This window comes from Procambarus clarkii, chromosome 62 (genome assembly GCF_040958095.1).
Source record: "Procambarus clarkii isolate CNS0578487 chromosome 62, FALCON_Pclarkii_2.0, whole genome shotgun sequence".
In the NCBI taxonomy this organism is placed as follows: domain Eukaryota; kingdom Metazoa; phylum Arthropoda; class Malacostraca; order Decapoda; family Cambaridae; genus Procambarus; species Procambarus clarkii.
Window position 1 is genome coordinate 16,821,400 of NC_091211.1, and position 19,099 is coordinate 16,840,498.

The 19,099-nt window shown below is 36.7% G+C and overlaps 1 protein-coding gene across 3 annotated transcripts; it reads right to left on the reverse strand.

The window, feature by feature from the left end:
• Positions 1 to 415: 415 nt before the first annotated feature.
• Positions 416 to 18,821, reverse strand: Hmbs (porphobilinogen deaminase-like protein l(3)02640). Of its 3 annotated transcripts, none has more exons than XM_045755558.2 (7): positions 18,666 to 18,821; positions 16,646 to 16,718; positions 16,195 to 16,328; positions 13,299 to 13,434; positions 10,768 to 10,949; positions 8,964 to 9,161; positions 416 to 6,614 (listed from the first exon to the last, which is right to left on the reverse strand). In XM_045755558.2, the coding sequence occupies exons 1-7, from the start codon at positions 18,717 to 18,719 to the stop codon at positions 6,249 to 6,251; spliced, it is 1,143 nt and encodes a 380-aa protein (XP_045611514.1). In that variant the 5' UTR covers positions 18,720 to 18,821; the 3' UTR covers positions 416 to 6,248. The 3 variants fall into 3 exon arrangements, with proteins under 3 accessions (XP_045611514.1, XP_045611517.1, XP_045611515.1); XM_045755561.2 differs by having other exon boundaries at positions 18,646 to 18,768; XM_045755559.2 differs by lacking the exon at positions 18,666 to 18,821 and adding an exon at positions 18,561 to 18,613.
• Between the last annotated feature and the right edge of the window lie 278 nt (positions 18,822 to 19,099).

Consider the following 19,099-nt stretch of genomic DNA (forward strand, 5'->3'; position numbering starts at 1 on the left):
CTTAAGTTATTGTCGAGTGAACTTTATAGTACCAATACTTGAAGTTTCCTATTTGGTACTCTTACTTTGGTTATATTTTATTAAACAAGTTTGCATGAAAATGCATAATAATACTTACCTCCAAATCCTAAAATTCTTCCAACATACTTGGGAAGTTGATAAAAGTTAATGTGGCAGAAGCAAATTTTAACATTGTTACCCCATTATAGATTGCCATGCATTTTGTCACAATACTGTTTGTATCAAGTCTCCAACAGCAGAGTCGTCTGTGTAAAATAGTCACTTAATTAAAATATATTTTGTATTATTCTAATGTTCTGACGTAGTTGTCGTAACCAAGCCATTTACCTCCCTTAATAACCAACATTTGTGAGATTATATCAATTTTAAAATAAATAATAATTAAACAAAAATATAATTATCAATTTTATTCATGTTGCAAATACAATTAAGTACCACAATGACAAAACCTGAATAAGTTCAATTAAAGTTTAAATTTGCAAGAACACCCCCTCCCTAGAGCAGCACATATTCTGACCTTTAACAATCTTCATTACCTTTCCTGCACTGATACAAGCATGCCTGTATTGATTTATAATTCATATTAAAAAAACCAAATTGCACATAATTATTCAGTACTGTATATATGATCTATCACACAACAATACTGGTGTAAATACTGGTTAAAATAAATATTGTACACACAATTTAAAATTCAGTACAGCATTATATATGAAAACTAAAAACTACTGAACACAAAGACCTAAAATTATTACAAAAGGTAATACCGTACTGTAGTTTTTTACACATTTAAATATTTAAGTATCTCGATGAAAATGAGTTATTTAGCGAAGTTTACATAGTAATGGAAGAATGCACTTGAAAAAAGTACATGGTTAAGTTAATAAAAGATAATTTTGGAGTGTGTTGAGCATGTATGGAGCATGGGAAGACTTTGTAGCTTTTAATAGTATAACGAGTGACTGTGTCGATATTAACATTTTGGACACCAGGGTAGTGTGAGGTCACCTTATTTGTTCAATATTTACATGGATGACATCAGGGTATACAGTATTAGTTATAAACCTAGTACTGTATATAGGCCATGTGAATAATCGGAGTATGTCAGCTCTCATGTACATACATACTTGAGTTATTTTAGAAGTGTATTCATGTTGTGTGCGAGAGAAACAAAGGTGAATTTGGGCAAGTTATGGTGGTGGAAAGAAGGAAATTGTGTTAAATATACAATGAAGTGCTGATCAATTAAAATTTGTGAGAAGTGTGAATGGCATAATTTGTGCATTAAAAACTGAGAATTAGCACGAGTCAATGGAAGGAAAGCAGCTACGGTAATAAAAGTCCCAATAAGCTACAACCAGACTGTATGAAGGAATGCCAAGCCTTGTGCACATTTACAGAGATGTTGTGGTCAAACAATTAAAATCAAAGAATCGGTACAATCATGGAAAGCATAAAATAGGAATAGAAATATCATGGAGAGATGTAAGTGCAGAAGTGATAAACTTCAACATTAAGGAGAATATTAGAGACGGTTGAATGAACTGACGAGTGTAGACTGGTGAAAAAATATCATTCAAGTGATGAGTGAGCCTTGATTAAGCACTGCAATAAAATGAAGTACCAAGCCCATAAGTATAGAGCATTGTAATCATATATTTAAAAGTTCCTAAATATCATTCAAAATGCCAATACAAAAGAAAAAATATAAGAAATGTGTTGAGCCACAATATCATGAAAAGCAACACACAAATTTGGATGCAACTCCAGACCCATGAGAGCGCTGCACGAGTCAACTACAATACACAGAGACTTGGTGCATGAAATGTAAATGTGTCTTAAGAGCACAAAAAGATTGAATCAAGTTCTGTAAAGAATATTAGTCTACTGGGGGAAGTGGCACATGAAAGCAACCCGTTCTCGCAAATTTAATAAGTCAATATTGACTTATTAAATATGTGCATAGGTGACATACTTAACATAATAGATACCCTTAAAAAGATTCATAGAAAACACCGACCTTACCTAACCTTGTTAGTATCTTAAGATAAGCATCTTATTGCTTCGTAATTACAATTATTACCTAACCTATAATAGGTATAGGTTAAGTTATAATTGTAATTACGAAGTAATAAGATGCTTATCTTAAGATACTAACAAGGTTAGGTAAGGTCGGTGTTTTCTATGAATCTTTTTAAGGGTATCTATTAGGTTTAGTATATCACCTATGCACGTAGTTAATAAGTCAATATTGACTTTACGAATTTGCGAGAACGGGTTGCATGAAAGGTATGACGAGAAACATTTATTATGGAGAAGTAAATGCCATCAGTAGACTTCAACCCCTCATTAAAAAGAGCAGTAGCATATGAATGGCAGTGAAAATATTCGTTAAAAAGGCAGTACAGTATGACAAAACTGTAGGGAAGGTAGGTAACAATATGAAGGGACAAACTGCAGACATGTGCAGAGAGAAAAGCCTGCAAGTAGGCAATCTGTGCAGTAAAAATACGGCAAAAATTAAAAATAAAGAGGGTTTTCAACAGGGACAGCAGTCATAGCACACACGAGATTAAAGTGCAAAGCATCGAAGGCAATATCGATTACAGTAGTCTTTTAATAATACAGTAGCACAATGATTTTACATGTAAGAAAGAAGGGCTGAGGGTAAAATTAATAAGGTGGGGGCGTCAATTTTTCAATTTTGACAGCACTTGGGGGAGACAAGTGCAAAAACGGTGTGTATTCACAACCCAGAAGGTGCAATTACTTTTTTGTTTAGTCAAGTAAGGGTGTTGGTGCACTAGTTCACAGGTGACATGTGACAAGACTGGCAGGTGCAAATATCAATCTTAATAGTTTTACATTACCCTATGTACAAGTTTACTTCCATAAAGGATTAAAGGCAGGTGGTGGGAAATGTTTTCCTTGCAAGTCATAGGACAATTTTTCACAGTAGAGCTTAAAACCATGCTTTGTAGCCCAGGCTGAAACACTATTGACCACAAGCGTGTGGTGCTGAAGGAAAAATCTGATACGGCAACAAGAACAAAGTGTGGAATAAACCCGTCGAGAGCGAGAAAAGACCGCCGAGAGCAATAAAGACCATAAAAACACTGCCATGGAGAAAAGAGACTCAAGGCACACTTTAAAACTCTGGTAAGAGAGGAAGCCTTGAAGGAAGGGGCAAAGTAGGATGAAAGAATAACAATGAATCTTGGGTAGACCACAGCTCTGGTTCAAGGAAGCACCCAGAGGACTGCTCACAAACATTTCACTATGCTTAACACCCCCCCCCCACAGTGAAAATATTAATTCTTAACCATACTTTCCATATAAAGTACATTGTAAATGATTATCATTTTCCAAGTTCATAAAAACGTATCACAGGTTCTTGTACCTGGATGGGGTTCTGGGAGTTCTACTCCCAAAGTCTGGCTTAACTCCAGACTGAATCTTACTCTATGAATCAAAATGTTAAATTTTCTTTGAAATTATATGGCATTCTAAAATGATTTAACTGGGTACTGCATCAATTTATACTAGAAATATTTTATTTGAGAATTATACAGTAGTATAAGGAAGGAAAATAAGGAACTTTTTGAAAGCACTTCTTTCCAACACCAAACATTATTGAATAATAGCTTTTACAGTATTTCTATTTAAGAAAATATAATTAAGTACAATTTGAGTAACAGTACTTCACTTTTTGACTTCGTAATACACTGAAAACTGGTCCCAATAGCTCTAACCACTGGCTTACAAAAAGTGTAATTAAACCATTCTCCTAAAATTCAAAATGAATCGTACATAGTACATACTTCCAGAACAAATTAACTTCATTTCTAAAAATGTGTAGGAAAGCATTAGCGAGCAGGCCGAGTGTTGTGGCTTCTCCCACTACCAGCACTTGCTATGAAAACAGGTCACACTGATATCTGGCTGGACCCCAGAGAATTATGTAGACAAACAATTACTGTACTCTACAGTACATGGATTATTACCGATACCCAAAGACAACACTTTCAAATACTTTAGGTGTTGGCATGCTGTATTTATTTCTGCCGTTGATTTAACTCGGTGTAATTTTATATTAAAATTAGCTTTGTCAGGGACAGGAAGACTATATACTTTAGACTTGTATCAAGGTCCCCCACCAAGGTCAAATTACTGGCCCTTCACAGGATACAACCCCACAACAGTTGCCTAACTCGCAGATACAGTACATAGTTACAGCTAGGTGAACAGCTGCATTAGGTGAATAGGAAACGTACCCAACCAATTCTGTCGCACCAGCAAAGTAAACCTGGGATCCCCAAATCGACAGCCAGGAACAAGATTAACTATTTATTACATTAAATGAACACATTAAATGCAAAATTTGCAAGGTACTGAGACAAGAAAAAAAAGGGTTTCAAAATTCTTCTATTAACGATAAATTTACCGAAATGTTAATTTTTTTACTTTTTTAGGGTTTCAATTTTGGAGTTGTGTGATCAACATACAGCAGCCAGTTTGGTAGTACACGACACGTTAACATGATGGGCGACCACCAGCACACACGCCCACTACACCCATATATTGCCAAGCCTAAATAACATTTTAAATATTTAAAAATAAATTCAATTATATACACTTATAAAATAAACAATGAACACAGTACATCTAGATAAGCAAGTTAAAATCTATAAAAACAATTATATTGTAATTCTAACAAAATTAACAGTCTTTTAAAGAGATGAATAAAAAAATATATTATCTAAATATCAAAAAACAATTACCAGGAACCCAATTATCATTTCAGTAGATATTTTTATAAATATTTCACCAGTGAAAAGGCTGCAATTTATTTTATATATCAAAACAATGAATCGATCTAGAGAGATCCGAGATACAGTGTAATGAAAAGATAAGACCTGCTACATATTACTGCCTTGGAATTTGTAAATATGAATCTGTTCGACGCATTTTAATGATACCGGGTACTTGTGTAATGCAGCGTCTCCACTGGAATTATGTTAGGATTGCAAACTTTGTAAAGAGTATCTCAGCTATGTGGAAACACATACAATGTGTTACTTGTGAATTGTGATGGGTCACTTATAACCTCACTGAGCTACTAGTGTCATAATGTTGTGTACATCTTGAACTATTACCACACTTTCTTTACACTAACAACCTCACTTAATTTGTGCATTACATTAATACTTAAGAGTAAAAAAATATCTTTTCTGAAATGTCAGAAATTTTTAATATATACACAACTTTTCATTCGAAGTATTGTCCCTCCAGGAGGAAACCCAATAGTGCTAATGCACTAAATTAAGGTGTTGTCTATGGACGCAGCACCTACATACCGATTTTCAAAAGTAGAATAGATAAATTCACATCTACTGTAAATAAAATCAAATTTAATTGTAAATATATACAGTGCTTATCTTAACCTGAAGCATTTTTCAACTAAGGATTGAATACATTATACATTGTACCTTCTTAGGAATGTCATTTAACTAAAGATGGCCATAAAAATCACTAAATTTATGAGTAACATTATAGGTACTAGTAATACCAGTTGGCTTCAGTCACCCATAGAAGCCCAACTGTGGGAGTATGAAGGATGCACTGCTTCCAATACATAGCTTTATTTTACCTACACTAAAGTGCCACTACATCATCTACTGAAATAATCTCCTTCTCACCCTATCAATATATTAGTTTTCATTTTTTTTTTATCCACTTTAATCTTTTCACACTTCATTTCTACATTCTCACTTGTAAGTGCCAGAGAAAGGTAGCTCTCATTTTCTAGGGCAAGCAAGTGGAGACTGCTTCATTTATATGTAAACCAAACAAACATGTTAGTATTTGAGAGGTTTGTACATCTGGCCATCTCAAAATGTGGAACCCAGAAGGAACAATATATCAAGCATTTATTATAAATAAAATAATTATGTAATTTGAGCTTTATGAATTATCTGATACACCTGATGGAATGTACCTAAATACAGTATATACTGTACTCTGTATCCCGAATATGTACTAAAGGCACAAAGTGGCAAACCAAAATAATGTAAAAGAGTATATGTGATGAGTAGGTTGTCACAATATAATGATTATTAATTATGCAAGTTATCCGTAAAAGAATTAATGCACGTTTTCACCCAAGTATGTCACCTTATTATTGTATGAACCTTCAATGGCAAATACTGTACATTGTACAACAAATTCTATGAACCATTAGCAGGTACAGCTTCTCCCCCAGAACTACCATTTAGTGTGGAAGACACATTTGGCGGTACATTAGCAACATTTTGAGCCTTGGCCGCTTTTAGAATTTTCTCCGCTCCTTTATCCAACAGTGCCTCGGCGAGAGAGATTCCAAGCTGGTTTGCTCGTGTCATGAACACTTTGTGCTCAGGGAGAGGAACTATTCCACAGAAAGTGATTGAAGTCTTCGCTACCTTGGTTGGTGGTTGAATGGATTCTGAAGAAGTGTCAGGCTCCTGAGATGGTAAGGACATTGTGTGCAAAATTTCCTCAGACCCATCCAAGCTCCATACTCCACCTTTAAGAGTCACACTATCCTCCGTCACCTGCAACAGTTGATGAAATTTTATTTAATGTTTTTAAACAAAGTAGCCAAGGCACATACCTGTAAGCCTGTTAATAACCTGTGCAGAGTAACAACCAACACTGCCATGCCTTTGGGTAAAGTAAATATTAGGAAAGCCACTTATAAAACATGCAGCCTGTCCATTAAAAATAAATTTAAAATAAATGTGCCACAATGGAATTGAATCAACTGAAACACAGTAAAGACCAACCCCTATTATCTGGATCAACAGTTACCAAGATTCTGATATTATCTGGACATTAAACTGTCAGATTCTGCACCCTCTAGTATCCATTATATGTCAGCATGATTCAGCAGTGGAAGACACATTTATACAAAATAACTGAATTGGTTTGCTACATAAATGCGTGAAATTTATTAAAACACCATTGCAAGCTCAGTTCGGAGGAAGTGAAAAACAAATTTAATTCAGAAAATAGTTATGAAACCATCTTTTAAATGTGAACTATCATAAAGAGTAAGTTTTGGGCATATGAAAATCTTATGGGACTAGTTTGATAACGATCATATGACTAATTTTAATTTAGAGAATGAAAAATTCTGAATATTGACCCAAATCTAATTACAGTTTTAATAGGGGTCTATAAAAACTGTCATAGAAAGTAGCCAAAAGAAATAGTTTGGGGGGTGTAGTATAGTCAATGGGGCTCATTTTGGAGGAAATCTCAAGGCAAATTTTAACTACTTTTGTCCAGTGGAGGTACCAGAAATGTTATTCTGATTATGATTACGAGTCCATATCTACATTTAATGAAGTGAGTTCAAGACACTTCATAGAAAATCTTGAAGTAAAGAAAGTCAATAAGCCTGGTTCAGTTACACATCCAAGAGGTTATGGCACTATCCTTGAAAATAAGAATTAGGGGCAGAGCCTGGAATACTGGGATTAGAATAAAATTGCAATAGACAGGTTCTCCTGGTTCATCAACCTGTCAGATGATCCATCATCAACCTGCCAGACAATCCATTATCAACCTGCCTGATGATCCATCATCAACCTGCCTGATGATCCATCATCAACCTGCCTGATGATCCATCATCAACCTGCCTGATGATCCATCATCAACCTGCCTGATGATCCATCATCAACCTGCCTGATGATCCATCATCAACCTGCCTGATGATCCATCATCCGACAGGTTAAAATTCAAATTCCACTCAGACATGCAAAAGAGTAGTTACTAGAAAACTGCAGTGTATTGCAGTTGGAACCATGGCACAAGTGGCAGACCCCCCCCCCCCAAGACTGGTGTGGTGTGAGAACACAAATTACAACTTTAGTACATAAAACAAACTATATTTTAGACTTGTATTTATGTTCATTTCACTCCTTTTCACCCTCGATGTGAGGAATTCTATGGTAGGTCCCTCCTCGGGAATCTTCATCGCCTTTACGTTTTGTAGTATAAGGGCCATCACCCTTGGGCATAACTATTGTGTATGCCCTTCAAATTGATCTAGATAAAATAAGTGCTTATGGCAAATGGAATTCAATATGAATAAATGCCATGTTATGGAATGTGGAATTGGAGAAAATAGACCACACACAACTTACAAATTATGTGGAAAGGAATTAAAGAACTCGGAAAGAAGTTAAGTGAGGTGGTGGTGAAGGCCAAAACCGTCAGTAGTTTCAAAGTGTTATACGACAGAGTACTGGGAAGACGGGACACCACAAGTGTAGTTCTCATCCGGTAACTACACTTAAGTAATTGCATGTAGGTGTGTTCCTTTACTTTATATTATTAGTCTAGTGCCAACATTTTAGTATTTTGTGTACAAAAAAATTACACAGCTTGATTTAAAGTCAACAAGTTTCCACGGAAGACAATTATGCTGAAACAAGAAAATTCACCAACAGAGAAGAATGTCCGAAATTAGGTAAAACTTTTAGCACAGCTCGAGATGAAGAAAATTAATATTTTGGAGGGAATGTAGAGTACTGTAGCTATTGTAGTAAATAACTACCACTCTCACAACCACAGTTCTTAAGAGGCATGCATAGTAACAAAGCTAAGATTGATTTGACAGTTTTGTTGCACAAGAGATGTGTTACCATGAAAAGAGATTTTCATTTAAATGTTTAGCAAAATGCCAAGCATGAATTTCAAACTTTCTAAATATATTAGTGTGTAATTATTAAACCCTCAAATTATAGCTTTCAAGAAATGAACAGAAAAAATATATACAATTACACAAGCATATACAGCAAGCAGATCCTAAAAAAAGTGATTTACTAGATACCAAATGTGGTTTGGTATACACCGACAATTATACAAATTATTCATGACATGAAACACTCGAGTACCTTGGTGTGAACAGCTACAGGAGCAGAACATCCGCCTTCTAGCGTGCGCATCAAGGCTCTCTCTGCAACAGCTTCAACCATGGTGTTGGGGTCAGCTATCTTAGCCAGCATATCTAGAATAGCAGTATCTCCTTCCCGACATTCAACTGCTAGTGCTCCCTGGCCTACTGCATACATGCAAAGGTCATCACTTAAATACTGGAAACAGATAAAAAAGTAACTAACATCAAATTGCAAAGGCATCAACATGCATATTATTTAGTTATAACAAGTGAACACAGTAAATTTTTTTTTTTTAGTTTAATGTACTGTAGAGCACTTGCAACTTTATTTACCAATGGAGGTCCATGGATCTAACCAAGTATGTTTTCAAATTTACTTTAAATGCATAAATGCAGTATTTCAAGGTTTGAACAGACTGTTTTGCATAAATACAATATCCAAACAAAGCCAACATACTGGCATTTAAAGCCAGGAGTTTAAATGACATTTAAACCCAGAGATTTTACACCAAAATAAGTTAGCAATTGTATTAATTAATTGTATGGTATTAACAAACCTTAATACAGAAAATACTTTACATTAAATTTTTGATTACTAACATTTACTACATATTAAATACATTACTGTAATTGTTTGTATAACATCATCCTTGATTCTGAAATGCATCCTACTTTTCCCACAAGATCCAGTTCACTCTTGCACTAAATTTAGTTGGAAAGCATTCCTGTGTAGTGTATTACCGAGTACTGTAATTATGACCGTATTGGTGTATGATAATTTTGGTGACACGCTGGTTATTATATCAGATGTGGTGGGGAAAAAAAAAAGCTCAATGTATAAGGAAGTGTTTGATCATTCTTGCCATGATAAACATTGTGTACATTAATGTAGATGCTGCCTCTTGACCACAGGATGACCAAGTCATTGGCTTCAGATCGGGTAAAGAATGGTAAGAGGGTTAAACCTAAGCTGATTGTATACACCAAGGTTGGGTGTATACAATCAGAAAACAAGTTTGAATACAAGAAGAATGAAACTTGTGACTCCATCATGCCCTACAGTAGAGTTTATACAAATTTTGTTTATGAAATTAAAATGTATACAATGCTAAAATATTACAATCCTAGAATACTTAGATTTTGAAAATATCTATTTTAAGAAACTATGCAGTGGAGTTTCACTTTAACTACAATATGACAATCGAGTCATATAATTACTGTCTATATAAACAAGAGAAATCCATAAAATTGGGATTTGCATTTTGTGCATATAAATTTTGGTATTAAATTATAAACAAATAAAGGTTCAATCATTTGTGCTAATAAAATCACATTATTTATGGTAGAAAAAAGTGAAAGAATAGAAAAAGTGGTAAACTAGAAATATCTAACAGAAATACCTGTGCAATGAAGGGACCTGAAACCAACTTCTGCATTGTAATGCCTTTGTGAGGCCTCACTCTATTGTACAAAATATAAATTACATAAAAACTGCTGAATGTGAAATGAGCATCTAATGTAGTATATCTAAAGATGAAAACAATTAATTTTGAAGCTGGAATAAATATAATATACAAATAGATCTCTTAACAAACAGACTGTACCAAAAGAAAAGTATGTACATTAAGTACAACCATCATAATGCTGGAAAAGATAACCAAGATTTGTTACACCAGTGTGAAAACAATATATTGTACACCAAATGCATTGCTCACAGACTGCTTCACAAAACAATCCTTATGTACATGAAGGCCATAGCAAAATAGATGCCAAGAGATTAGTTGATAATACTGTTTACTAACTTGAGAAATTCTGTTTTTCCAGCCCATTCTGACGACTCCAGCAGCAGCAAGAACAAGGGCAGCATAATCGTCTGCATCATCCAGCTTTCGGAAGCGGGTGTTCAAGTTTCCTCGCACACTCTTAAACACTAGGTCTGGGAACCTTCGCTTCAATTGGGCACTGCGTCTTAAGGAGCTGGTGCCTGCAAAAACAGCCGTAATGTTGTACTGTGACATGGAGAAAAAGACACAGCATTACCCGTTATACTGTACACTCACGCTTTATACATAATATCCATTATCTACAATATTAATATCCTAGAGTTGCATTTCTTCTGTTAATGCTAGGGAGAAAAACCAATTAGATCATTTGCCCCCCATGAAAGTCTTCTTCCAATTGCCAAGGCCAATTTTGCTCTTACCAGAAGGACCCTCGATTGTGGTAAAGTAATCAAGGGTCCCGCACCACGCGACCCACCACGGGACGCACCAAGGGTCCCACACCACGCGACCCACCAAGGGTCCCGCACCACGCGACCCACCAAGGGTCCCGCACCACGCGACCCACCAAGGGTCCCGCACCACGCGACCCACCAAGGGTCCCGCACCACGCGACCCACCAAGGGTCCCGCACCACGCGACCCACCAATGGTCCCGCACCACGCGACCCACCACGGGTCCCGCACCACGCGACGCACCAAGGGTCCCGCACCACGCGACCCACCAAGAGTCCCGCACCACGCGACCCACCAAGGGTCCCGCACCACGCGACCCACCAAGGGTCCCGCACCACGCGACCCACCAAGGGTCCCGCACCACGCGACCCACCAAGGGTCCCGCACCACGCGACCCACCAAGGGTCCCGCACCACGCGACCCACCAAGGGTCCCGCACCACGCGACCCACCAAGGGTCCCGCACCACGCGACCCACCAAGGGTCCCGCACCACGCGACCCACCAAGGGTCCCACATCACATGAGCCTTGGCCCTGGATGAAGCACAATAACATGTTGATAATCTGGCTGCAATGGATGAAATCCAGTCCAGTTATGCCTATTTGTACCTCATACAGGTCAAATGGCCATTTAAACAAATAGTTCCCACTAATCAGGATTTGCAGTAATAACAAATTCAAGTTATTATTATTTAAAATAATCTAATTGGTTTATGTAATTTTGTTTTCAAAATACAAACTATTATCCATGCCAATGGGCCTAAAAATTAAACTCAGTATCAATGTGTTTCAGGCCCTAACCAGATAAAATTAATCTGGTTAATTTATCATACATGAAATATTCCAACAAAATAGGCACAGTATTTGATAATTTTCCTTGGTTAATCCAGAACATTAATGTTCAGTATGTCTCATGATGAAATTTGTACACTTATGGATTTTTGGATTTTTATTGATATGAATAAATTTATCGGAATAAACTTTTACTGTACTTAACACTTTCGCGTTCCACAGACTGAATAGCTCGTCACTCATTTTTCTACTGAATGTGTTCCAACGACGCAATACTGAGTCACTCATTAAAACATTTTTTAAAAATTTAAATTTTATCAGATCAATCTGGTAGTGGTTTTAAAATAAGCGCCTTTAGATTGCACACAATTTGATACCAAAATCAAAGATATAACATGAAACTTGATGTCCAAACACTTGAAATATTATAAATAGGCCTATGGTCCGAATATTAAAATATATGTTAAAATTCTATTTATTGTCCTATTATCTTGGGACTAGTTTTAAAATGCGCGCCTTTTTATTGTGAACAATTTGATACCAAAATGAAAGATGTAACACAAATATTTATGTCAGAACACTGGAAAGGTATAAATAAATTTGTGATGATGAGCGTCCAGAATTACAATATTTGTTAAAAATCCAGTTATTGCTCTATTATTCTGGGACTAGTTTTAAAATAATCGCCTTTTTATTGCGAACAATTTGATACCAAAACGAGCGACGTAGCACGAAAGTTGATGTTATCAAATTGAACGAGTTGAACATTAGGTTGCAATGTACAAAATGGTGCTCGTTCACGGGTAACTTCAGGCTTTTCTGCGGGGAGGCACTCCAGCCTTTTGTACATTTTATTCATACACATCTATAGGGAATTTAATTGCGAACACAATGATACCAAAACGAGCAACGTAGCACGAGAATTAAGGTAAAAAAATGGAACGAGAATGCACATGTTACTGATTTTGTGCGTTTTTGCCGACTTTACGCTTTGCTGTTGGGAGTCACGCTAGGCTTTTGGACATTATATTTATACACACCTGTAGAGAATTTAATTGCGAACACAATGATACCAAAACGAGCGACGTAGCACGAGAATTAAGGTGAGAAAGCTGGAATGAGTATACACATTTGGGTGTCACCGCGCGCTTACCCGCACGGAGGGGCCACTATCCCCCTGTCAACCGCGAGTTTCCACGGAGCGCGAAAGTGTTAATTTATGTGGGCAGAAACTACTTGTAAGATACTGTAAACCTGAAAGTTGAATACCGTTTTGTACTTTAGATCATGCAGTAAGAATCCTTACCTATGACAGAGCCTTCAGGCAGTGTTGCTAAGGTACACTCCGCATACTTAGGGTGCATGATGACAGCATCTCTGGGATCCTCACGCTGCAACACTGCCCCTATAACCATGCCTTCCGGTAATATTGTGGGAAGATCCTAGTGAAATATTGAATCTGTTTATTACCATGCTCTGGTTATTTCTGACATCACACACAAATTATACCTCACGGTTTTCAATATTATCTTTGGTATGTCCCTATCAATTAGAACATAAGAACAATGTAACTGCAGAAGGCCTATTGGCCCATATGAGGCAGCTCCTATTTATAACCACCCAATCCCACTCATACACATGTCCAACTCACGTTTGAAACACTCGAGGGACCCCACCTCCACCACGTTACGCGGTAATTGGTTCCACAAATCAACAACCCTGTTACCGAACCAGTATTTACCCAAGTCTTTCCTTTCCTTCCAAGTCTATCCAATTCAGATAAAGCAAACCCTCCACCAACCACATAACATTCTTAAACCCCTGGTTCCCAACTGCTGGGTCGCAACCCCTTTGGGAACAATTCCAAAAAGGTTGGAAACCACTGCCTTAAACAATGAATCAAATCTGTCCACCAGAGCTCCCTTTTGAAATCTGAATGTCAAAAGTATCTAAATTCCAAAGATGACGCAGTGAAATTCTGAACACTGATTAGTTACAAAGTATTTTTTATCATATCTTTTAATACTCCCATGTCTAAGCTAATGTTGCTCTTTTAATTGTTACTAGAGTATTCAATATAATACTTCTATATTTTATAACTGTTTTACTATACTTGTGCCGTACTAAAAATTGTACTAAAGTCTGCATGTGACATTTTTTCTGTGGCGTCCAGACCAACCATGAAGGCACACATACCCAATGTGTGTGTTTTCCTTGTGTGTGAGTGTGGGCTACCATCTTGTTACTCAAGCACTGTCACCAACATTTCTCTGGATATATTAGTCGAGTTAAAGCCATGCCATCCAGTAAGATCAGTAAGGGTGTATCAGGCAAGGGAAGAAACACGATTATGACGCAGGAATATGGCATTACAGCATGGAGTGTGAAAAAATCTGTTAAATCCATTTGCAGAATGTTAAGAACAGTCTTCCTACCAACTTTCTCTAAACACTCCATGTTCCTCTGACTGCAATTAATTTTATCTTTTTAAGTCTTCTTTCAATGCAATTTATTCTTGTACCTTTATATTCCGACTGCCTGACTAAAACAACTTATTAATGCTAATATCCAAATTTAATTTAATTAATTTTGGAATCGTTTTTGTTGGGCAAACGGTAACTTAATATGGCGCTAATCTCGTTTGTATTTTTGTAAATGGACTCGAACATTACAAGAAAAAGTTGGAGCCTTGGAAACACTATTGAGGATATTTCAAACCAAATTCTATGATTTGTTCTCATTTTGAGTCAGGAAAGTTTTCGCTCAATCAGGCATGGTCCTGCTACCTTTTAAAAATGAGTATTAGGGCTGGGGACATGAAAAATAAACTAGGCGTGGTTAAATTTTTTTTAAAGACATGTTCAGTTGGTTGCATATTATATTATACAGTACTGTAGGTTGAAATGAGATTTTGCCAAGGAAAATTAGTCCATAAAACTTGGGAAATGCATCCTGGAGGCATCTCGGATTGCAACAATTCCCCTCATTGCAATGAAAATTGGGGTGGGTCTTATACAGTCTGTTGAATTTAGGTTGTACTGCACAGTACTTCGACAAATTTGGTAATAGTAAATATCTAATTACTATTCAGTGTGTGTTTAAACTAGGCAATACATGTTCATCTACATAGTCTTGTTGCTGCTATAATAAATAACTTTTCTTTTTTTACTATTTAAAATTTTATTTCCTCGTATGACATTGCAACATTCCTAAAGTAATCCTTTATATGGTAAATATATACAGTAAGACACTCCCTATCAATCTCAAGGAATTATTTCTACTCTAGTATCTTGATTTAAGTTCATTAATGTATGATAGAACAAAGTACCATACTGTATATAAAACTTGTATGTACAGTTAGTTCTTCTGGCAAAGGAGATACCCGTCCAGTATACTCTACAGATTAATGTGCGACAAGTTTTAAGGTGTCTAAAAGTAAAAGATCATGGCAAATGAGCAGGAAATTATATTGGATATCAGGGTGGAGAGAGAAGTGCTGCAGCCTGGAGTACGACTGGAAAAGAACTGGAAATGTTTAAGAATCGGTCAGGTAACAAAAGTGAAGGGTACAATAAAAGCCCTAGTTATGAATAAATAATGAATAAATAGTAAGGACAGATGACTGAATGGCAAGTTGTGAACTGCTAGTGTTAAGGGGTGTGCAAAATATTAAGAGCTAGGACAGTGGAAATGTAGAGTCTGAGGATAGTATGTGGTGTTATCACAATAAATAGTGGCAGGGAAAGTTATAAAATATGAAACACACTGATTCATAAGACTAAGAAGCATACTCATATGTGATATCAATGTGAATGTTGGATGAAAGAGTGGCAAAGAAAGCCAAGTGGAAGCAATGTATCAAAAGGAAATAAATGAAGGAACACAGGTGGCTTACTGACTTCCTAATCTATGAAGAGACTTACACAAGTGTGGAGTATTTGTTGGAGTGTGATGGTACTGTTCCTTGTTATGGTACAAAGTATAAGTAGTATGTATGAATGAGCATACAATTAGTAGCTTTAACCCTTTTTCCCTGTATGTATTGCTTTTCCCATCATTATGAAAGTAAGGAATGATAATTATTACAATTATGTAAAAGCAAAAATTTTTTACAAATCATATCGTCAACCAATCACTATTTCCATTCCACATACTGTACTTTGAGCAGTTAAGCTGATCGCTACAAAACTTTCAAGACTAACCTTCAGAGAGTGCACAACCATATCCACAGTCTTCTCCTCCAGAGCAAATTCTAACTCCTTTGTAAAGAGGCTCTTGCTACCAATCTTTGACAGTGCCACATCTAGGATCTTATCGCCTTTAGTTTTCATTGACACTGTTTGGTATAACAAAAAGTAATTAACAAATTTGAAATTGGATAAGCAATCTCAATCTATATCTCAATGACAAGTTATATCTAATTTTGTGCATGTTAAAATCAATACTGTACTACTACTATATACTGTATATAATATATAGGGAAGCTTATACTGCTCAGTGTAGTTTTATTTATCAAATATCCATTTATCCAATATCACAAAATTAAGTGAATGCCTCTGCTTTACACAAGCCAAATACTGTATATTTGTATATTACATTACAGTATTTACAATGTACCCTATGTCAGTCTACTGATTTAAAAAAGACAATTACCAATTTCAGACTTTAGATGTGGATGTACTTTTAGTAGCGCAGCTCTTGCCATCTCCGTCTGCTTAAGGGCCAACTGCATATGAAATAAAAATGTACAATTATAATATGAGTAATATGAATGACAATAGGCAGCACAACATTTTTGTTCATTGCTAATTTGTCAGTAGTTCTAATTCTTTTAACTTTATAATATTTCTACTGAAAGAAATATGTTAAAAGTTTATTTTGTGCAAAAAGGATCAAAACATTTGTTATAGCTTAAATAATAATATAAAAAAATATAACCATAAAAATGTTCTTACATCAGCTATTTTTAAAAAATGTATAATAAGCACTTCATTTTTGTGATGTATGTACTAGAGGCAGACAAGTATACAGCACCAATGTCATCCAAACACAGTAATTGAGGTTGCATTTTTTGTTGTTTACAGCTGCAGTGCCAACAAACATTATCTTATGTGCACACGTGTGTGTGTGTGTGTGTGTGCGCGCACATGTGTGTACACAAAACTGCCAAATCATGATGATGGTGAGTCACACCTGGAGTGCATATTCAGGAAAAGCAACACTCCACTTACTGGCTGCCTTATCTGCTTGATACCTGCTTGATGGGGTTCTGGGAGTTCTTCTACTCCCCAACCCCGGCCCGAGGCCAGGCTTGACTGGTGAGAGCTTGGTCCAACAGGCTGTTGCTTGGAGCGGCCTGCAGGCCTACACACCCACTACAGCCCGGTTGGTCCGGCACTTCTTGGAGAAAACTATCTTAAAGATGTCTATGGTTGTTCCGGCAATATTTCTTATGCTCACTGGGAGGATGTTGAACAACTGCGGACCTCTGATGTTTATGCAGTGTTCTCTATCATTATCTTTAAATGACTATTTGGTTGCATTATAATTGTTATATTTTAAGCTTTCTGCTCTGCACCATAGTACTTTATAGCAAACTTGCTATTTTAATCCTTTCTTGAAGTAGTGCTGGAACAAATTGTTCTCAGCTGTTGACAGTAAAATACTGGAAGATCAGAGGTCATTTATTTACCATTATATTAACATAATATATAGCTGCCTAATGACTGCCTAATACAAATATTTATGACGACATCTTCACACATGATATACAAGTTTAACAGAAAAAGAGCCAAGCCAGACTGCCTGTGTACAACTGGACTGGATTGAACACAGGCTACTCAACTGGACTGGATTGAACACAGGCTACTAACACCAGCATAGTAAAGTTATATTGTAACAGGTACACCAAGGCAAGTAGGAAGGAGAGCTAGACCTCAGTTCTCTGTACTGATCGTTAAGTACAGCCACAGTACTGCCAGAATCATTACAGGAAACAAGCCCACCATTGTTTCTGGCAATTAATAATAAATATTTTTTTTTTTGCAGGGATATTAGGGCCCGCTTTTGTCGTTGACAAAGTACGTATGTATATACACTTCAAGCTTGCATCGAGGTTCCCCCCACCAAGATCAACCTACATAACCTTTCTAGAGTACAACCCCACAACAGTTGACTATCTTGCAGGCACCAATTTACTGCAAGGTGAATAGAGGCATTAAGTGAAAGGAAATTAAGTCAACTGTACCCCGAGACCCTACATGATTATATATCAGACTGCCGCACGCACTGTGTTCCCCATATGCCTTGTGCCAACACTGCCATATATAAACAAATAATTTTTAATATAGTAAGAGGAGGCCTCGAGTGCTTGTGAGAGCCCACGTTGGACAACACTTTGGTGTTAGTTAATCACAACATATGTTTCCCTTTATAAAACACCGCATTAACATGTAATTCCAACCAAAACTACTACACACACACAATAACATTATACCAGCTGCCAATATAACATCACTAGGGGCAACAATATTGGTAAGGACACTGCACCAGGTGCTGATAACATTACATAAATAGGTGGTGCTGTGGGAAAACATTGGCCAGGTGGATACACAGGTATCCACCAGCTGGGGGGTAACCGCAGTAGTCAACACCTGCTGGTGAAGCAACTCGCCTCACTGTCCCTGGAGCCGATCCTGACGAGGGTGTGGGTGTGAGGAGAGGCCATAGTGAGGGAGAGCCTCCTGCACCAGCTGCCACCACCACCACCTGCTTCTGGTCCTCGCCGGCGACTGACCCCACCACAGCCTACCACACACAGTCGCTTCGTACACAAACCACAATTACTTATTTATTTATTTATATACAAGAAGTTACATTAAGGGTTAACAGAGAATATAGAAAATAAGTTGAATTAACATTGTTGTAAAGCCACTAGCACGCATAGCGTTTCGGGCAATAATAATTTTAATTTAACCGTTACAAACTAAAGCAAACTTTATTTGTAACTTTTCTTATTTACTTTTTAGTTTTTATTAACAATCTTAGGTATACACAGCAATGTGCTGCTGCCCTATTCTATATGAAAGATTACACAGTGTAGTTAAA

Coding starts and splice junctions, on each gene's coding strand:
- Hmbs (XM_045755558.2), bottom strand. CDS start 18,719: ATGGCCTCTCCTCACACCCACACCCTCGTCAGGATCGGCTCCAGGGAC. Junction 9,162..10,767: donor GGAAAAACAGAATTTCTCAA/GTTAGTAAACAG, acceptor ATCTGTTTCCAG/TATTTAAGTGATGACCTTTG. Junction 6,615..8,963: donor CTGTAGCTGTTCACACCAAG/GTACTCGAGTGT, acceptor CAACTGTTGCAG/GTGACGGAGGATAGTGTGAC.